This window comes from Oratosquilla oratoria, chromosome 44 (assembly GCF_046742065.1).
Source record: "Oratosquilla oratoria isolate Oo_2021 chromosome 44, ASM4674206v1, whole genome shotgun sequence".
Taxonomy (NCBI): domain Eukaryota; kingdom Metazoa; phylum Arthropoda; class Malacostraca; order Stomatopoda; family Squillidae; genus Oratosquilla; species Oratosquilla oratoria.
In genome coordinates this window covers 8,827,960-8,846,914 of record NC_134820.1, presented here as the reverse complement: position 1 = coordinate 8,846,914, position 18,955 = coordinate 8,827,960, and the positions used below count along the sequence as shown (strand labels likewise).

The following is an 18,955-nucleotide window of genomic DNA, read 5'->3' as shown; positions in this document are numbered from 1 at the left end:
AAAGAAAAACGAACCCAATAATCTTTTAAACAATAGTGAACCTTACTGTGATTGTGTTCTCTAATCTTAGGTATGGTCAGAATTGGAGAAAACTGCTTGTTTTATTGTTTATTTGAACAATGTTGTCCTTGTTTCTCTCATTAATCACTGGCTTTGCACTCCTCTTTAATTCTAAATACATATTTCCCAATGCAGTCCCCAGACATGACTGGTATGGGGGTTGGGGTTGGTACAAACAAGTGTTTTCTGATTGAAACAGAAGACCCAATTTAATGAAGTCAACAGGAAAACTGTTGTAAAAAGAAATCAAATCAAATAGCCTGTTGGGTGTTTTGTGGGTATTGGGATTTACATCCTTAAGTGTAATGTGATTTTGGATAATGTAATACATTATTTTTTCACCTAATTTACCTCAAGTTCATTACGTGAAGCTCTTGTAAACCAGTAAGGTGATATTTTCTAAAGTCAGGTATTATGTACAAAATGCCACAAGACAAAGGTAATCCCTGTATAAAAACACAAACAATTGCATATTTTGCACTTCCATTTTATTTCCTAACACAGAAATAGAAAACTGTTCATATAAAATTAAAATAAATTAAGGTGATGACGTTAAATTGTTGATGTTCCAAATTGATCAGATGTTGAAACTGGTACCTGCAAAGAATTCCTCATTTGATCTTGGGAGGCTTTTTTGAAAGTTCTTTTACTCCCATCTCCGACGTTTCTATGTAGGTTGGCAGGTTGCATCCTGTGCAATTATTGGTCACATTATTGTCTTCCCTTTTTAGGGAATTAATGGGTGTCCATACAGAGGAGGTATTATTTTCCAACCAAGAGAATAATAATGATGATAATGAAATAATAATAAAATGAAAAATAGAATAATAGTTGTTCCACTTTTCATACTGTGCATGATGGTTTTATATTACTTTGGTTATACTCTGATTTAAGACTTCATTTCTAATCAGACAATTCTAATGGTTTAAAAGAAATTTATCTGTTCTTGTTATACTATATATTCATTTAATTTTTGTATGGTTTTAATGTATATATGAAATAGAAGTGCAAAAATATACTTTTTGTGCAATTTTGATAAATGAAATAGAAGTGCAAAATATAATGGTGATTTTATCCTTGATGCATAATATGAATTATTTATTCTACATCTATAGAAATTGTTTTATGATGATAAGCAAGAAAATGTAGGATAGTAGACATTATCATGTGGCATTTTGTTGCATATCCTTTCCAACTTGTCAGTTTCTGTATTAATGACCATTTCTTTCATGATTCTATAGATGGTCAGTGGGTCACCTATTTTTCTTCTTTGTTCCAGAGTTGGCATTTCCAACTTTAACAATCTCTTCATATGACAGTCTTGAATTTGTTGGGGACATATTCGTAATTGCTGTTCATATTCTTTCAATTTTCTTTATATTCTTTTTGGTACTGGGTGTCCATAATGTTGCTGCATATTGTACTCCAGTTTTGGCCTTATCAGTGTGATTACTAGTTTCTTTACCATTCCTTTGTCCAAATAGGTAAAGGCCCCCTTTGTTGGTCATAGCAGTTTTTTCTATCTGTTCATCAGGTGCCATGTCCTTTGTGATAATCACTCCAAGGTCTTTTTCAGAACTCACTACTTTTTTTACTTCCTTTGTACCAATTTTATATTGTCATGATATTCTGTGAGTAACCTGGTTTACAAATATCCTTTCTGTAGTGACAATTCTGTATTACAGACATTTTCTTAGCTAGTGAAACTTCACAAAATTATTTCAATGCTTGATGGAGCAAAAAAATAGATAAATAAATAAATATAAAATAAAAATAAATAAATAGGTGAATAGAATAAAATAAAAATACATAAATATACCAAAGGCTTTTTCCCCCTTACACGGGGGGTTGCCAAAAAGAAAAAGGCATAGAAATCACTCCCACCCATTTCATTTCCCATATATTCCACTCCCCTCAACCCTCCTCCCTCCCTCCTATCTTGGCACCTCCTGGATGACGGGTCATCCCTGCATCCTGTCCACTGCCCTGGGTCAGAAACAGTGTCGCAAGAAAAAGCACATCCACAGCAAGGCCGCTTCATAAATTCAGTGACCCCTTTTGGTCCCCTCATGCAGAAAAGGAGAAGATGGGGAGAAATCCCTTCAGACTGCGTCAAGTTTTTTCTCATACATACTTCCATACCCCCCATCCCCCACCCACTCCCCCTCATGCATCACAGCCTCATCTATACACAACCCTTCTTCATTCACCCCTATCTTCTGTCCTCTCCTGTCCTTCCCCTACAGACATTCCTCTCTTTTGTAAAGCCCCTTTCACCCCATCCATCCATCTCATCCTAGGATGCCCCCTCATATTCACTCCTTCCACCTCCGCCTTCCACACTTCTTTTACTAATCTTTCTTCACTCATTCTTTCCATGTGTCCAAACCATCCCAATACTCTTTCATCAAACCTATCTCCCAGCTCCCTTTCCACCCCTGTTCTCCTCACCTCCTCATTTCTCACTCTATCTACCGTAGCATAGTAACCCCTATCATACTTCTCAGACATTTCATCTCAAACACATTCAGACTCCTCTCTTCCTCTCTCATGTTCTATGTTTCTGCCCCATACATTGATGTTGGCACAATCACTCCTTCATATAACCTCCTCTTAGTATCCATTCCCAGATGTCTATTTCTCATTACACTTTTTAATCCACCAAGGCATTTACTCACTTCTCTGAATCTACATTCTACCTCCACCCCCCACTTCTCCCTTTCCTGTCACATTTGCACCCAAGTATCAGAAACTATCCACTTCCTGCAGTTTCTCACCCTTAATGCTCACTTCCAGCCTGCTGTCATTCTCTCCCCTTGTACATCTCATCACCTTACTTTTGCCCACATTTATCTTCAGCTTCCTTCTTTCACATACCTTCTCAAACTCTGTCACTAACTTCCTCAATCCCTCCTCTGATCCTGCTACAAGTGCAGTGTCATCAGCAAACAACAGCTGGCTCACCTCCCACTTTTCTCCATTTTCTTTAATCATCTCCAACCCCTGACCCACTACCCTTGCATTCACCGGTCGCACCACCCCATCCAAGTATAGATTGAACAGCTAGGGTGATATAACACACCCCTGACGAAGTCCCACCTTTACCTCAAACCACTCACTCTCTCCATTTCTAATCCTAATGCAAGCTCTACTATCATAAAAACTCTTGACTGCTCTTAACAGCTTTCCTCCTATCCCATATATCTGCAGTACCTCCCACATTGCCTTCCTGTCTACCCTGTTGTAAGCCTTTTTCAGATCCATAAAAGCCCAAAAAACATCCTTCCCTTTTCCTATAGCTTTCTCACATATCTGTCTTACCACCAAAATCTGATCTACACAACGCCTACCTGTCCTAAAACCACACTGTTCCTCACCAATTACTCCCTCTGTTCCTCTCCTAATCCTCTCAATCAAGATCCTCCCATAAGCCTTCCCAACTACACTCAACAAGCTGATCCCTCTGTAACTACTACACTCACACTTGTCCCCCTTTCCTTTGTAAAGCAGAACTATACAGGCACTCCTCCAGTCCTCCGGCACTCTACCCTCTCTCAAACAAACATTAAATAACCTCACCAGCCAGTCCACCATAACTAATTTTAGCCTTGCTTAGGACTTTTTGCAAGACCCAATTTTTTATCTACCATTCTGACAAAACAAAACAAAGTGTTGCTTAGGGCTTATTTTTACGAGCACTAAGAATTTGCAGCTCACAATATTTAGATACAGAAATAATAATTATAAAAAAACAAATTACAAGACTAGGATACCTGGATTGGTTCTTGCAAAAAGCCTTTAGCAAGGCTAAAATTAGTTTCCATAAATCTACTCCCCACCCTACTAAAAAACATAAATGGGATAACAAATGTATAAAATTACCCTATAATGATTCTTTAAATGAAATGTCCCAATCATTACCTAAAGAAAACATCAATGTGATCTTCAATTATCCTAATACCTTGTTTAGGAAAATAGTTAATGTACACCGCAGACCATTAAGCGACATTAACCCAGGTGTATATAAGTTACCATGTTTAGATTGTGATACTGTTTATTGGGGACAAACTGGAAGGGATTTGGCAACCAGAATTAAAGAGCATAAAAATTCTGTAAAATATGGTCAACAAAATTCCGCAGTATTTCAGCACACTGCCAATAAAGATCACCGCATGCATCGGGATGATGCTGAAATAATTTATAAATCAACATGTAGCTTCAAAAGGAAAATAATAGTCTTCCCTGATTAAATATCTCCCTAATTTCAATATATCAAATGGTCAGTGGTCACCTGACTGCATTACCACCTCAGCAGTCAGCCAAGTTCTACCTCATATACTCCAAGGTCACAAAACTCCAGGCGACCAGCGGAGCATCGGTCACGTTACCTGAGCTTGTTCCTTCTCCCACCTCACACCTTTGTATATAAGCATATGCCTTCCACTATGTATTCATTCTGCTGAAGAGGGTCACAGTTAGTGATCGAAATATACAGAACATTCGACATTAGTGTCTTCTTTTTCCGACTGTGGGATAAAAAGTTTATATATATATATATATATATATATACCGTGTTTTACGGCTTACAAGATGCATTTTTTTTCCCTAAAAAATACCCTGAAAAATACTAGTGCGTCTTTCAAGACGAATGTTGTATTGTAAGGCAAGACCCAGGCTCAAGTGAGCTTGGGCACTTGACCGATAGCGACTTGGATTTGTATGTTGAGTCATTACATTATGATGTTGGCTAAAGTATTATTTAATTCAACCTTTTGTATGATGTAAACTCAGTACTTAGCTGTTAAAAGTATTTCCAATACCATAATCCTTCCAGTAGTGACGAATTTTTGGGATTTTAGGATAAATTTCTTTCAAGTTTTATATTTTTACATGCATATTTTTGAAAATTCCAATTCCATCTTATGAAAATAAAACCACCCTTGGACAATGAAAAATGTATTGTATATTTACTAACCACCAACTAGGATGCCATCGCCATACAAACAACATCGGACAAGTGATTGCGTAATATAAACAATACGTGCCGTCGCGCAAAGAATTCCTCATTTGATTTTGGGAGACTTTTTTTTTTAATTTCTTTTACTCCCATCTCCGACGTTTCTGTGTAGGTTGGCAGGTTGCATCCTATGCAATTATTGGCCACATTATTATCTTCCCTTTTAAAGGAATTAGGGTGTCTATACAGAGGAGTGATTATTTCCCAACAAAAATAATAATGATAATAAAATAGTAATAATAAAATGAAAAATGCAATAATAGTTGTTCCATTTTTCATAATGTGCATGATGGCTTTATATTACTTTGGTCATACTCTGATTTAAGACTTCATTTCTAATCAGACAATTCTAATGGTAAAAAAAAATTGATCTATTCTTGTTATCATACTATATATCCATTTAATTTTTGTATGGTTTTGATGTATACATGTAATAGAAGGGCAAAAATATACTTTTTATACAATTTTGATAAATGAAATAGAAGTGCAAAATGTAATGGTGATTTTATCCTTGATGCATATGAATTATCTATTCTACATCCATAGAAATTGTTTTATGATAATAAGCAAGAAAATGTAGACCTGTGGACATTGCCATGTGGCATTTTGTTGCATATCCTTTCCAACTTGTCAGTTTCTGTATTAATGGATGAAGGTCTGAAGGAATAAAATGGTAGGCCTAACACCTAGAAAATGTCGATGGGTCTGGTCCTAGCTGCCAGGCCCCAGTACACTTAGCAGGGCTTGTTTTGATTTTATATTGTTGGAAAAAAAAAAAAAACATCCACACGACCACCAATATGACCACATCCACAGTGCATGGATAGTTCATCTGTTTATGCAAGGAGGAATTAATGTGGTTCAATAACCATCCTAAGGGTACTCGTTGGATAGCTCCTAGACTCTCTTTTAGGAATGTCCTGTTTGGGGCTACAGGGAGAAGGATGCCTAGTCCTAATCTGTGTCCCATTTTTGTCGCCTCACATGACTCAAGTGGGAAGACTTAGTGGCGGTTTTCTTTCCCCCACCCCAAGGTGGGAGTGGTTTTTATGCTATGTTTTTTTTTTTTTTTTTATCTTGCTTATAAGGTGTTTCACCATCCTTGTTTTGGTTTGTTTAAAAAAGTCAAAGTGATAGTCAACCTACATGTCAAGTTCATCAAAGTCCATGTGCCCAGTATCTGGCATGTCTGATTCCTCCTCACTACTACTACACCCAAGACCCAAGGTTTTGTCCTACTTTGGCTCAAATAAGGCAACTCCTCGGGTAGAGACGCAGAGACATCTGAGACAGGTTCAGTCTGGGTTGACGCTGCCATACTGGGCAACCATTCACTTAGACACCGACATCTTTAGTCATGGCGCAGTTCATTTGTGTCCCTCTGTTCACCACTTCTTTCTGGCCTTATGGAAACCTGTACAGGTTTGTGAAACTTCGGACTTGGTGGTACAAACGCTTGAGTTGCAACAAAGGTGGATTTCATAGGCTGAAATGAGTTGCACCCAAACATTAAGAAAGTCTATGCATGGATGAATCATCTCCTGATCTATGCCAAGCTTCATATTTACAGACAAAAAGCTTCAAGGATTCATCAACTACAAATGTTTCTAATCTTTGATAAGGTACGATAAAACAGGCTATGTAGTGAAGAGAATAGAGAAATAATTTGAAGGAGAAAGGACGGGTGGCAAAATATACAGACTTATCTATATAAGTATCTGCCATATGTAGTGGTTGCTTTAGCGAAGAGAAGCCATCAGTCATATACCTGGCACTGTCACCATCGTCACTTTCATATTCCAACTCAATTTCGCTGGTAGTGGTACTTGCAGAAGGTGAATATTCATTATAGTCACTTTGTAACAGCTGAAAAAATCCTTAGGACTATGTCGGTACGAATTCCTCCTGGTCAAGGATAATTAGGCTTAACTCCTGCTTAGGCGTAGCCCAAAAATCGTTAGCCAAGCCTAATCATGCTTGTTAACGATTGTCAGTGACAGCGTAGATAACACAGGCCTACTTATACACATGATACAGACTGATACACCTACCTCCCGGCGTTGTCTTTTTTCAACAGCAATGCTCCTTTGACGTTGTTTGGTTGCCGAAGCTGGGTCTCGTCGACAAAAATTGTCGGAGTTGCATTTTATAGAATGTGCTTCATGCTAATTCCTAATGACTCGGTAAGGCCAGGGTCCCGACTGTACTTTTTTTTATATTTCAAACAGAGCTTCGCTTTCAATCCAGGCTTCCATGACTCGTGCCGTCCGCACCAAATGTTCGGGTCCTTTTTACGAGCATTCTGAAAAGAATGAAAATGAATTCCATCCGCAGCAGAAAGTTCGGTCGAATCACTGTTGTAATTTGCGACAACACGATAAACCATTTCCGAAGTAAATTATAAAACCTAGCTAACACATGAAATATGACAGATCACTAATCAAGTTGACAGCACAGCACAGCTTCTTATGATGCAAGCACATGACATGCATAAGAATGTAAGCAGCAGTACTGACGTCACAGCCGATAGAGCGTTACAAGAACAGACAAAGATCGGCAAAGGAAAAGTTCGTCTGTTACTGATATTTTGGAAAAGAAATGTCATCACATTGCATACTAATTAGGATTTATTTTTGCATTATTTGATAAAAAAAAAAGTGACTAAGTCATACATGTAGCAAATATTCACCACCCCTTTAAAAGCCTTCTCAATTGACCTTTAACTCCATTCTGCTGCCGAGTTCATTGAGATACTGAAAACTACTACATTCGCACTTGACCCCTTTTACCATGTAAAGTGGAACTATACAAATACTCCTCCAGTCCCCCAGCACTCTACCCTCTTTTAGACAAACATTAAACAACCTCACCAGCCAGTCCACCATAACTGTCATTTTCTTGGCACTTGTCACTGCAACTGTTTTTCCCTCCCTACCCTCCTTCACATATAGCAACTTCCTAAAATACTGTGCCCATCTCCCTCTTACCACCATCTCTTCCATTATCATTGCTCCGTCTGCATCTTTTACCTTTTCTTCTCTACTTGATTTGTCTCCTCTTTTCTTGATTTCTTTCCAAAACATCTTTTGTTTCTTTCAAAAATGTGTTATACTCTTACCCCATTTCACAGCTCCCTCTTTGCTTCCTTTATCTTATGCTTTACTTTTTCTGTTTTCTATGTACCTCTCATATGATTCATCCTATTTTGTAAACAATCGGTGATATGTGAGGAAGCTTTAGCAAAGAGTTAAGATGATTTTGGGCCTTTTAGTATTTGTAACAGGGTTTTGACAGAGTAGACGGAAATGTACTGTGGGAGGTTTTACAGATATATGGGATAGGAGGAAAGCTGTTAACAGCAGTCAAGATTTTTTTTTTTCTTAACAATAGTACAGCCTGTGTTAAAGCCATAAGGATCAATGAGAGGATATCACAGCTCAAGCAACTGGGATGCCACTTTCTTGGTACTTGGTTTCTCTTTTCTAGGCGTCATGACCTTTATGCTTCTGATATAATCCACCGAACTCGCAGAGGCAAAGATGTTCTTACAAAGTGGAGTTCCTCAGGGTTCCATTCTTTGGCCACTTCTATTCATAGTATATATATCACTGATAGAAACCACGCACTGAAATCTATCGTGTCCAGATTCGCTGGTGATACAAAACTGTGCGGAATGGCAGATGATCACTTAAACGAATGGTCTGAAAAGTGGCTAATGGAATTTTACACAAGTAAATGCAAGGTTATGCACATAGGTAAAAATAACAGTAAGTACGATTACAAGTTGTAAATTCGTTAACAAAAGTGGATAGTGAAAAGGATCTTGGGTTATCAGTAACGATCTCAAATCATCTAAACAGTATATTTCAGCCTCTGAGAAAGCAAACAAGATTCCAGAACTGATTGCGTGATCTTATGACTTCAACCACGATTGGAATATGCCGTTTTCTTATGGTCACTGACTTTCATTAAAGACATTGACAGATTGGAAAAAGTACAGCGGCGAAAATCAATTAAAACATATTAATCTATTTTCCCTAAAAAGTGTAGACTCAGGCGACTTGATATAGGTCTAAGATTCTGAAGGGAATTGACAACAATAAAAAGTGACATTTTTTCACATTATTGGTTATCATTTCTCATTTTGATTACCATTATTTATCTGTCCATTTATTATTATTTACTGTTTACCTGATAGGTTGTAATATAACTTGACCTATTTATCTATTTACTTTAATTTGTTATTATTTTCTTATTCCCTTTTTGGCTACCTCCCTTGTAAGGCGGAAAAAGCCTTGGTATATGTATATGTATTTTCTTATTTATCGTCATCATAGTTTTTTTCGCATCCGACCGAGTTATGGACCAAAAGGTCTCCTGTTGGCATGCTTCTCCTTTGTAGTCCTTTGAACTTGAAGTGGTTTGGTGTAGGGGTGGGACATGGAAGCACCCACTCAGCAGGAGGGCGTAGTGTACCGTATTGGATGTTTGGATTGTCATGCAGATTACATAGAAACGCATAAGAACCTCGCCACTAGAATTGAAGAACATAAACGGGCAGTTAAACGGAAAGATGCAGCCTCATCACTTTAGAAACACATGAACGAACTACAGCATAACACTGACTGGGAAGGGGCGACAGTGGTACACAGAGGCAACTCGAAGAAAATGAGATTATTCATAGAAGCGTGGACGACAAAAAAAATTAGCGTAAAGGGGTCCATAGAGTTAAATCCAATATACCTGGGCACTAGGAACACAATGAGACTTTCAACATAACGTGAGAGAGTACATGGTGAACAAAAGTCACAGTGTGTATGAACGTGATTCAATTTGTTTCCTTTTTCGTGCAGGTGTGTTTTTCACTTGTACAAGTTACATTTTATTGTATTTTGTTAACGTAGGGGAAAGCTTGGCGGGACGCTTTGTCTTCCTTTTTGTTTGTCTTTAGCCCAAAAAGTCATCTGCAAAACGCTCCCTATGTGACGTACGCAAGATTTTGACAGCAAAGCAAGTAGTGTGCCTGTACGTTAAATGTTGCTTCAATTGGTCTAGTTTTTCATTGGTTCCGATCGCCGCTGCCAAATTGGTAGATATAAATAAGGTGACGTATCTGGGTAGATATAAATGAGTGCATAGAGGGATTAGGGAGAAATGTCAATGTAGTTGTATTGGGAGACCTAAATGCTAGAGTAGTAAATGAACCAATTGACGGAGTGATTGGAAAGTATGGAGTTCGAGGAAAAAATCGTAGTGGAGAATTGATGATGGAGATGTGTCTTGAAAGAGAGTTGATGATAGTAAATACAGTGTTTAAGAAGAAAGTCAAGCATAAATACACATGGGAGAGGGTTGAGGATGGAAGGGTGGCAGATAGAGCGTTAATGGACTATATAGTGGTGACTAGGAGTATGGTAGGAAGAGTTAAGAATTTACATGTTCTGAGGGGAGAGAGTGGGGGAATATCAGATCATTTCCTGGTGGAAGGTAAATTGAGAGTGGAGAATAGGGGGAGAAGGATGAAAAGGGCAGAAGGTAGGGAGGTACTTAGAGTGAACTGCTTAAATGAAGAAAAAAAGGAGAATGAGTATAAGAAGAAGTTGAGAGAGTAAAGGATAGAGTAGAACTAGAAGTGGAAATGGAATGGGGATGGTTCAAGGAAGGAGACATAAGGTGTGCAAAGATGGTGTGTGGAACAAAGAGGGCGGGAGGAAATAGAAAGAAGGGTAGTGAGTGGTGTGATGAGGAAGCAAAGAAGGGTGTAGAAGAGAAGATGCAGCCATTCATAGATTGGCTACAAATTAGGACGAGGGAATCGTATGAGAGATACAAAGTAAAGAGAAAGGAAGCTAAGCATAAGATAAAGGAAGCAAAGAGGAGAGCAGATGTGAAATGGGGAAAGAGTACGACAGAAAATTTTAAAATTAATAAAAATGTTTTGGAAGGAAGTTAAAAGAGGAAGAGGAGGCGAATCAAGTAGAGAAGTAAATGTAAAAGGTGCAGATGGAGAGATGATAATGGAAGAGAAGGTAGTGAGAGGAAGGTGGGCAGAGTATTTTAGGGAGTTGCTAAATGTGAAGGAGGATAGGGAGGGAAAGGTAGTTGCAGTGGGAAGCGCCAAGAAAATGAGAGTGATGATTGAGAAAAATGGAGGAGAAACAGGGAAGGAAAGGTAGTTGCAGTGGGAAGCACCAAGAAAATGAGAGTGATGAGTGAGGAAAATTGAGGAGAAATAGGGAAGGAAAGGTAGTTGCAGTGGGAAGCGCCAAGAAAATGAGAGTGATGAGTGAGGAAAATGGAGGAGAAATAGGGAAGGATGAAGTGAAAGCAGCTGTTACGATGATGAGAGCAGGTAAGGCACCTGGGTTGGATGGATGTCATGCAGAATGTCTGAGGAATGGAGGTACATTTATGGTGGACTGGTTGGTGAGGTTATTTAATGTTTGCTGGAGAGAGGGTAGAGTGTCAGAAGACTGAAGAAGTGCCTGTATAGTTCCGCTTTACAAATGAAAGGGGGACAAGTGTGAGTTTAGTAGTTACAGAGGGATCAGCTTGTTGAGTGTAGTTGGGAAGGCTTATGGGAGGATCTTGATTGAGAGGGTTAGGAGAGGAACAGAGGGAGTAATTGGTGAGGAAGAGTGTGGTTTTAGGACAGGTAGGGTATGTGTAGATCAAATGTTTGTGGTAAGATAGATATGTGAGAAAGCTATAGGAAAAGGTAAGGATGTTTTTTGGGCTTTTATGGATCTGGACAGGGTAGACAGGAAGGCAATGTGGGAGGTACTGCAGATATATGGGATAGGAGGAAAGTTGTTATGATCAGTCAAGAGTTTTTATGAGAGTAGTAGAGCTTGCATTAGGATTAGAAATGGAGAGAGTGAATGGTTTGAGGTTAAGGTGAGACTTCGTCAGGGGTGTGTTATGTCTCCCTGGCTGTTCAATCTTTACTTGGATGGGGTGGTGCGAGAGGTAAATGCAAGGGTAGTGGGTCAGGGGTTGGAGATGATTCAAGAAAATGGAGAAAAGTGGGAGGTTAGCCAGTTGTTGTTTGCCGACGACACTGCGCTTGTATCAGGATCAGAAGAGGGATTGAGGAAGTTAGTGACAGTTTGAGAAGGTGTGTGAAAGAATAAATATGGGCAAAATCAAGGTGATGTGATGTACAAGGGGAGGGAGTGACAGTAGGCTGGAAGTGAGCATTAAGGGTGAGAAACTGGAGTAAGTGGATAGTTTCAGATATTTGGGTGCGAATGTGACAGGAAAGGGAGGAGTGGGGGTGGAGGTAGAATGTAGACTGAGAGAAGCGAGTAAATGCCTTGGTGGATTAAAAAGTGTGATGAAAAATCGACATCTGGGAATGGATGCTAAGAGGAGGTTATATGAAGGAGTGCTTGTGCCAACAGCAATGTACGGAGCAGAAACATGGAACATGAAAGAGGAAGAGTGAAGAGCTTGAATGTGTTTGAGATGAAATGTCTGAGAAGTATGATAGGGGTTACTAGGCTAGATAAAGTGAGAAATGAGGAGGAGAACAGGGGTGGAAAAGGAGCTGGGAGATAGGGTTGATGAAAGAGTATTAGGATGGTTTGGACACATGGAAAGAATGAGCGAAGAAAGATTAGTAAAAGAAGTGTGGAAGGCGGAGGTGGAAGGAGTGAATATGAGGGGGCGTCCTAGGATGAGATGGATGGATGGGGTGAAAGGGGCTTTACAAAAGAGAGGAAGGACGGGAGAGGACAGAAGATAGAGGTGAATGGAGAAAGGTTGTGTATAGATGAGGCTGTGATGCATGAGGGGGAGTGGGTGGGGGATGGGGGTGAGGAAGGAAGTATGTTTGAGAAAAAATTGACGCAGCCCGAAGGGATTTCTCCCCGTCTTCTCCTTGGGTCTACGACAGAACGTCGAAAGACAGAATGTCGAATGGTCACAATGTCGACACGACAGATTGTCGAATACGACATAATGTAAAATAAATATGCATTTCACTGATTATTCGGTCATGCGTGCTTTTTATATTAGTGGCACTTGAATAATCATGACTAAAAGAGGTTGCTTGAAGATGGATATTGTTTTAAAGAAAATGTAACTCTGCAATAAAGACGATATTTCCCAAATCACTCGACCCATCATGGCTGCCCGGCATGATTTTCTTCTTTAACATAACAATGAAGATAAAACAACTTAAAGAACAGTCACTTATACCAGTTCAATTACAATTAAATTAATTAAAGGAGTATTAGTGAAACCACAGTGAATGGCAATTGCCTTTTTACAGTTGATAATGGAATCACACAAAACAAAGTTTAACGTTTATTTCTATGTACACTGTACTATCGAAGACACATCAATGATTGAAGGAAGACACATTAATGATTGAACAATTGCCTTATTATGGTTGGTGATGAAATCACACAAAACAAAGTTTTATGTTTATTTGATAATTGATTTTATATGTAAACTTCTATTCACATTTACTTATACATAGATTTGAATATACAAGTATTGGTACAAATGGATGTTGTACATTATATCAGAAAAAATCAATAAGTAAAAAAAAAAAAAATGGAGCTTCAACATATTCCTGAAAGGATCGGTCTTCATACTGAGAAACAATGCGCGATATCCGTTTATTCGTTGAACTAACTGGTTTAGATGGCTCATGTCCAGCGATGAGTTGTGAGAGGACAGTTTCTGTATGGGCTTGTTCATCTTGTAGACGAAGTACATATAAACTCGTAGATACTTGGGAGAACCTTGCCAACGCAACGACTCCTTGAAAGTTCCGATGCCATCCATCCTTCAAGGTGGTTTGTCGTTCTCGGTTCTTCCTGGACGACACGTTGGTGAAAAATGGCTTTGTATCTTTCTCTGGTGTAATTTACGAAAGGGTCACATTCAGGAGGCATATCTGAAATAAGTTCATGAAAGGCTCTTGCGATGTCGGAAGGGGGAACAAAAGCCAAAGCAGTGAGCTATTTAAGTCTCTGTGCAAAACTGCTGTCGTTCACGTACATTTCACGCAAGCCTAAATAAACAACCTTTCTCCCGTGCGCTTGAGCAGAGTGAAAGAAACAAGCTTCGACCTTCTGCACAGACAAGATATCCTTTGTAGCTTCCATCGTAGCACGTTCAGTCACTTCTGTAAATATTGACCCTGAGATCGAGACCGCGTTGTGATGCACCTTCTTGGATGGCTGGCTGAGAAGATACGACAATAAGCGTCTTTGGTTTTCTTGGTTGTCAACACGAAAAGGAGAGGCAGCATTTGCCCCATCACTGGTGCATGCAGGGTACATGTAGAGTTGATAAAACAATCCCGGAGAGACGTCAAAAGTGCTATCGCCGTACCATACCGAAGAGTTTGATCAATTTCTCAGGATGTTGTTTGAACAAAACACTATGATACGCTCATTGTTGCCAAAACTGATATCAGCCATAATCCAAGGGTCTCCCCCCCCCCTTGTTTTGTCTTGATGTGAGGATCAGGTAGGGTAAGGTCTGTAGCACTACGAGGTAAGCCCGGCTGGCTTTTACGACGCTGACTCTGAATCAGCCTTTTGATGCTCGACTCCTCCGGAAGATATCCACGAACCTCTTCTGGAAGATGGCAGCTGGAGAGTTCTTGGCATATCATTCGCGACGTCCTTTCCAAAGTTTCTTTGGCGATGCGCCTAATCGCTGGACATCGATTGCTGGACCTTAACCCTTGCAGGATTTAATCCGTGTATATTGTGAGCTTTTGTGGTTACTATCATATCATCAACAGTTACAGCTATTCCTGAACAGGCATGGTGCTCGCAGCGCCAGTATACTTTTTCCATAACACATTTGTTTATGGTGTAAAGAAAACCTTCGTATGAAAGTTTTTTCTCCTTTTTAGCACCGAAGAATTCTGCCATGCTTTCTTTGTGTTGGATTCGAATGAATGTAGTTCAAGAAATTATTTTGAAATTAGAATATTCACTTTATGGACAGACAAGAAAGTTTTTTCCTCCTTTTTGTATTCGAATGAATGTAGTTCAAGAATTGATTTTGAAATTAGAATATTGACTTTATGTACAGTCAAGAAAGTTGATTAGGGATAGCACCAAGTTTTTGGTGGATATTTCAGTTATTCCTGTTGAGCGTGAACACAGGCTTGCATTTTTCGGTGATTTTATGTACACAATCACGTCGATATCTGAAATTTCGACATTTTGTCGCAGTCGACATTCTGTCGTTTCGACGTTCTGTCTTTCGACATTGTGTCGTGCACCACTTCTCCTTTCCTGCATGAGGGGACGGAGAGGGAGGGTCGCCGAATTTACGAAGCGGCCTTGCTGTGGATGTGCTGTGTCTTGCGACACTGCTTGTGACCCAGGGCAGTGGACAGGATGCAGGGATGACCCGTCATCCAGGAGGTGCCAGGATAGGAGGGTGGAGGGGAGTGGAATATATGGAAAATGAAATGGGTGGGAGTGATCTCTATGCCTTTTTCTTTTTGGCTACCCCCCGTGTAGGGGGGAAAAGCCTTTGGTATATGTATTCATGTATGTATATGTATCAAACGTGTTCAGTGTTTACATTCTCTCATGCCAGACTTGCAATTACTATATAGACATAAACCGTTACTCGATAAGATATCTTAAACGTTTGTTTTAGTACTGGTTGATGGAGGGGGGGAGGGTTGAGTCTAACCTAACCCCCCCCCCCCGTCCGTGTGGGTGAAAGTCCCACTACGAAGTGCATCGTAGGTAATTAGTAGTTACTCCTTTGAGTAGGAGAGAAGTATGGAATTTCAACCCACAACTAGGGTTACAAAGCAAATACCGCTATAATGACTAGTTAACCATTTTGATGATCGGTTTTACTATGTGTTTTTATGCAAATTGTTCTTATAATAGAGGATGGTATGTATGAAATGGTTTGTGTACAAAACACCAACAATCCTACTATTACATATCTCAAAAAGTTAATCTACTTTTTCAGAAAGGTAACTATCAACAAAGAAAACCCGATGTGGCATCTATAGCTTCACAAGTCATCTTAAACATCAAGTGATGACCCACACAGAAGAGAATCCTTTCTAGTGTGACCTATATTGTGCAAAAGATTGTCACATCTATCACATGATGACCCACATGGTAGAGAGGTTTTTCCAATGTGATTCTGCTTTCTCACAAAAGCGTAATCTCAAACATCATATGATGACCCACACAGGAGAGAACCCTTTCCAGTGTGCCATGTGTGATTCCGCTTTCTCACATAAGAGTCACCTCAAACGTCACATGATGACCCACACAGGAGAGAAGCCATTCCAGTGTGACACGTGTGATTCCGCTTTCTCACATAAGGGTCACCTCAAAAGTCACATGATGACCCACACAGGAGAGAAGCCATTCCAGTGTGACCTGTGTGACGCAGCTTACTCAAATATGAGTTCTCTCAAATATCACATAATGACCCACACAGGAGAGAAGCCATTCCAGTGTGACCTGTGTGATTCCGCTTTCTCACATAAGAGTCACCTCAAACGTCACATGATGACCCACACAGGAGAGAAGCCATTCCAGTGTGACACGTGTGATTCCGCTTTCACACGAAAGGGTCACCTCAAACGTCACAGGATGACCCACACAGAAGAGAAGCCTTTCCAGTGTGACACGTGTGATTCCGCTTTCTCACATAAGGGTCACCTCAAAAGTCACATGATGACCCACACGGGAGAGAAGCCATTCCAGTGTGACCTGTGTGACGCAGCTTACTCAAATATGAGTTCTCTCAAATATCACATAATGACCCACACAGGAGAGAAGCCATTCCAGTGTGACACGTGTGATTCCGCTTTCTCACATAAGGGTCGCCTCAAAAGTCACATGATGACCCACACAGGAGAAAAGCCATTCCAGTGTGACCTGTGTGACGCAGCTTACTCAAATATGAGTTCTCTCAAATATCACATAATGACCCACACAGGAGAGAAGCCATTCCAGTGTGACATGTGTGATTCCGCTTTCTCACATAAGAGTCACCTCAAACGTCACATGATGACCCACATTGGAGAGAAGCCATTCCAGTGTGACTTGTGTGATTCCTCTTTCCCACGAAAGGGTCACCTCAAACGTCACAGGATGACCCACACAGAAGAGAAGCCTTTCCAGTGTGATTCCTCTTTCCCACAAAAGGGTCACCTCAAAAGTCACATGATGAGCCACCCAGGAGAGAAGCCATTCCAGTGTGACATGTGTGATTCTGCTTTCTCACGAAATGGTGATCTCAAACGTCACATGATGACCCACACAGGAGAGAAGCCATTCCAGTGTGACTTGTGTGATTCCGCTTTCTCATGTAAGGGTCACCTCAAAAGACACATGATGACCCACACAGGAGAGAAGCCATTCCAGTGTGGCATGTGTGATTCTGCTTTCTCACGAGAGGGTGTTCTCAAACGTCACATGATGACCCACACAGGAGAGAAGCCTTTCCAGTGTGACTTGTGTGATTCCGCTTTTTCACGTAAGGCTGACCTCAAACGTCACATGATGACCCACACAGGAGAGAAGCCATTCCAGTGTGACTTGTGTGATTCCGCTTTCTCACATAAGGATCCCCTCAAACGTCACATGATGACCCACACAGGAGAGAAGCCATTCCAGTGTGACACGTGTGATTCCGCTTTCTCGCATAAGGATCCCCTCAAACGTCACATGATGACCCACACAGGAGAGAAGCCATTCCAATGTGACTTGTGTGATTCCGCTTTCTCACGTAAGGGTCACCTCAAAAGACACATGATGACCCACACAGGAGAGAAGCCATTCCAGTGTGACATGTGTGGCTCTGCTTTCTCGCAAAATGGGGATCTCAAACGTCACATGATGACCCACACATAAGAGAAGCCATTCCAATGTGACTTGTGTGATTCCGTTTTCTTGCATAAGAGTCACCTCAAACGTCACATGATGACCCACACAGGAGAGAAGCCATTCCAGTGTGGCATGTGTGATTCTGCTTTCTCACGAAATGGTGACCTCAAACGTCACAGGATGACCCACACAGGAGAGAAGCCTTTCCAGTGTGACTTGTGTGATTCCGCTTTCTCACAAAAGGGTCATCTCAAAATCACATGATGACCCACAAAGGAGAGAAGCCATTCCAGTGTGACTTGTGTGATTCCGCTTTCTCGTATAAGGGTCACCTCAAAAGTCACATGATGACCCACACAGGAGAGAAGCCATTCCAGTGTGACATGTGTGATTCTGCTTTCTCACGAAATGGTGATCTCAAATGTCACATGATGATCCACACAGGAGAGAAGCCATTCCAGTGTGACTTGTGTGATTCCGCTTTCTCACGTAAGGGTGACCTCAAAAGTCACATGATGACCCACACAGGAGAGAAGCCATTCCAGTGTGACACGTGTGATTCCGCTTTCTCGCATAAGGATCACCTCAAAAGTCACATGATGACCCACACAGGAGAGAAGCCATTCCAGTGTGGCATGTGTGATTCTGCTTTCTCACGAAAGAGTCACCTCAAACGTCACATGATGACCCACACAGGAGAGAAGCCTTTCCAGTGTGACTTGTGTGATTCCGCTTTCTCACAAAAGGGTGATCTCAAACGTCACATGATGACCCATACAGGAGAGAGGCCATTCCAGTGTGACTTGTGTGATTCCGCTTTCTCACAAAAGTGTGATCTCAAAAGTCACATGATGACCCACACAGGAGAGAAGCCATTCCAGTGTGAAATGTGTGATTCTGCTTTCTCACGAAAGGGTGTTATAAAAAGTCACATGATGACCCACACATAAGAGAAGCCATTCCAATGTGACATGTGTGATTCCGCTTTCTCATAAAAGGGTGTTCTCTAACATCACATGACTACCCACGCTGA

At 40.5% G+C, this 18,955-nt stretch overlaps 1 protein-coding gene across 1 annotated transcript in view; it reads left to right on the top strand.

The window, feature by feature from the left end:
* Positions 1–17,950, top strand: part of LOC143022427 (uncharacterized) — a 58,987-nt gene extending 41,037 nt beyond the window's left edge. The window contains exon 2 of the mRNA XM_076180644.1: positions 16,046–17,950. Within this exon, the coding sequence (XP_076036759.1) occupies positions 16,186–17,949 (1,764 nt within the window). The 5' untranslated portion in view covers positions 16,046–16,185 and the 3' untranslated portion in view covers position 17,950. The remainder of the gene's footprint in view (positions 1–16,045) is intronic.
* Positions 17,951–18,955: the final 1,005 nt, after the last annotated feature.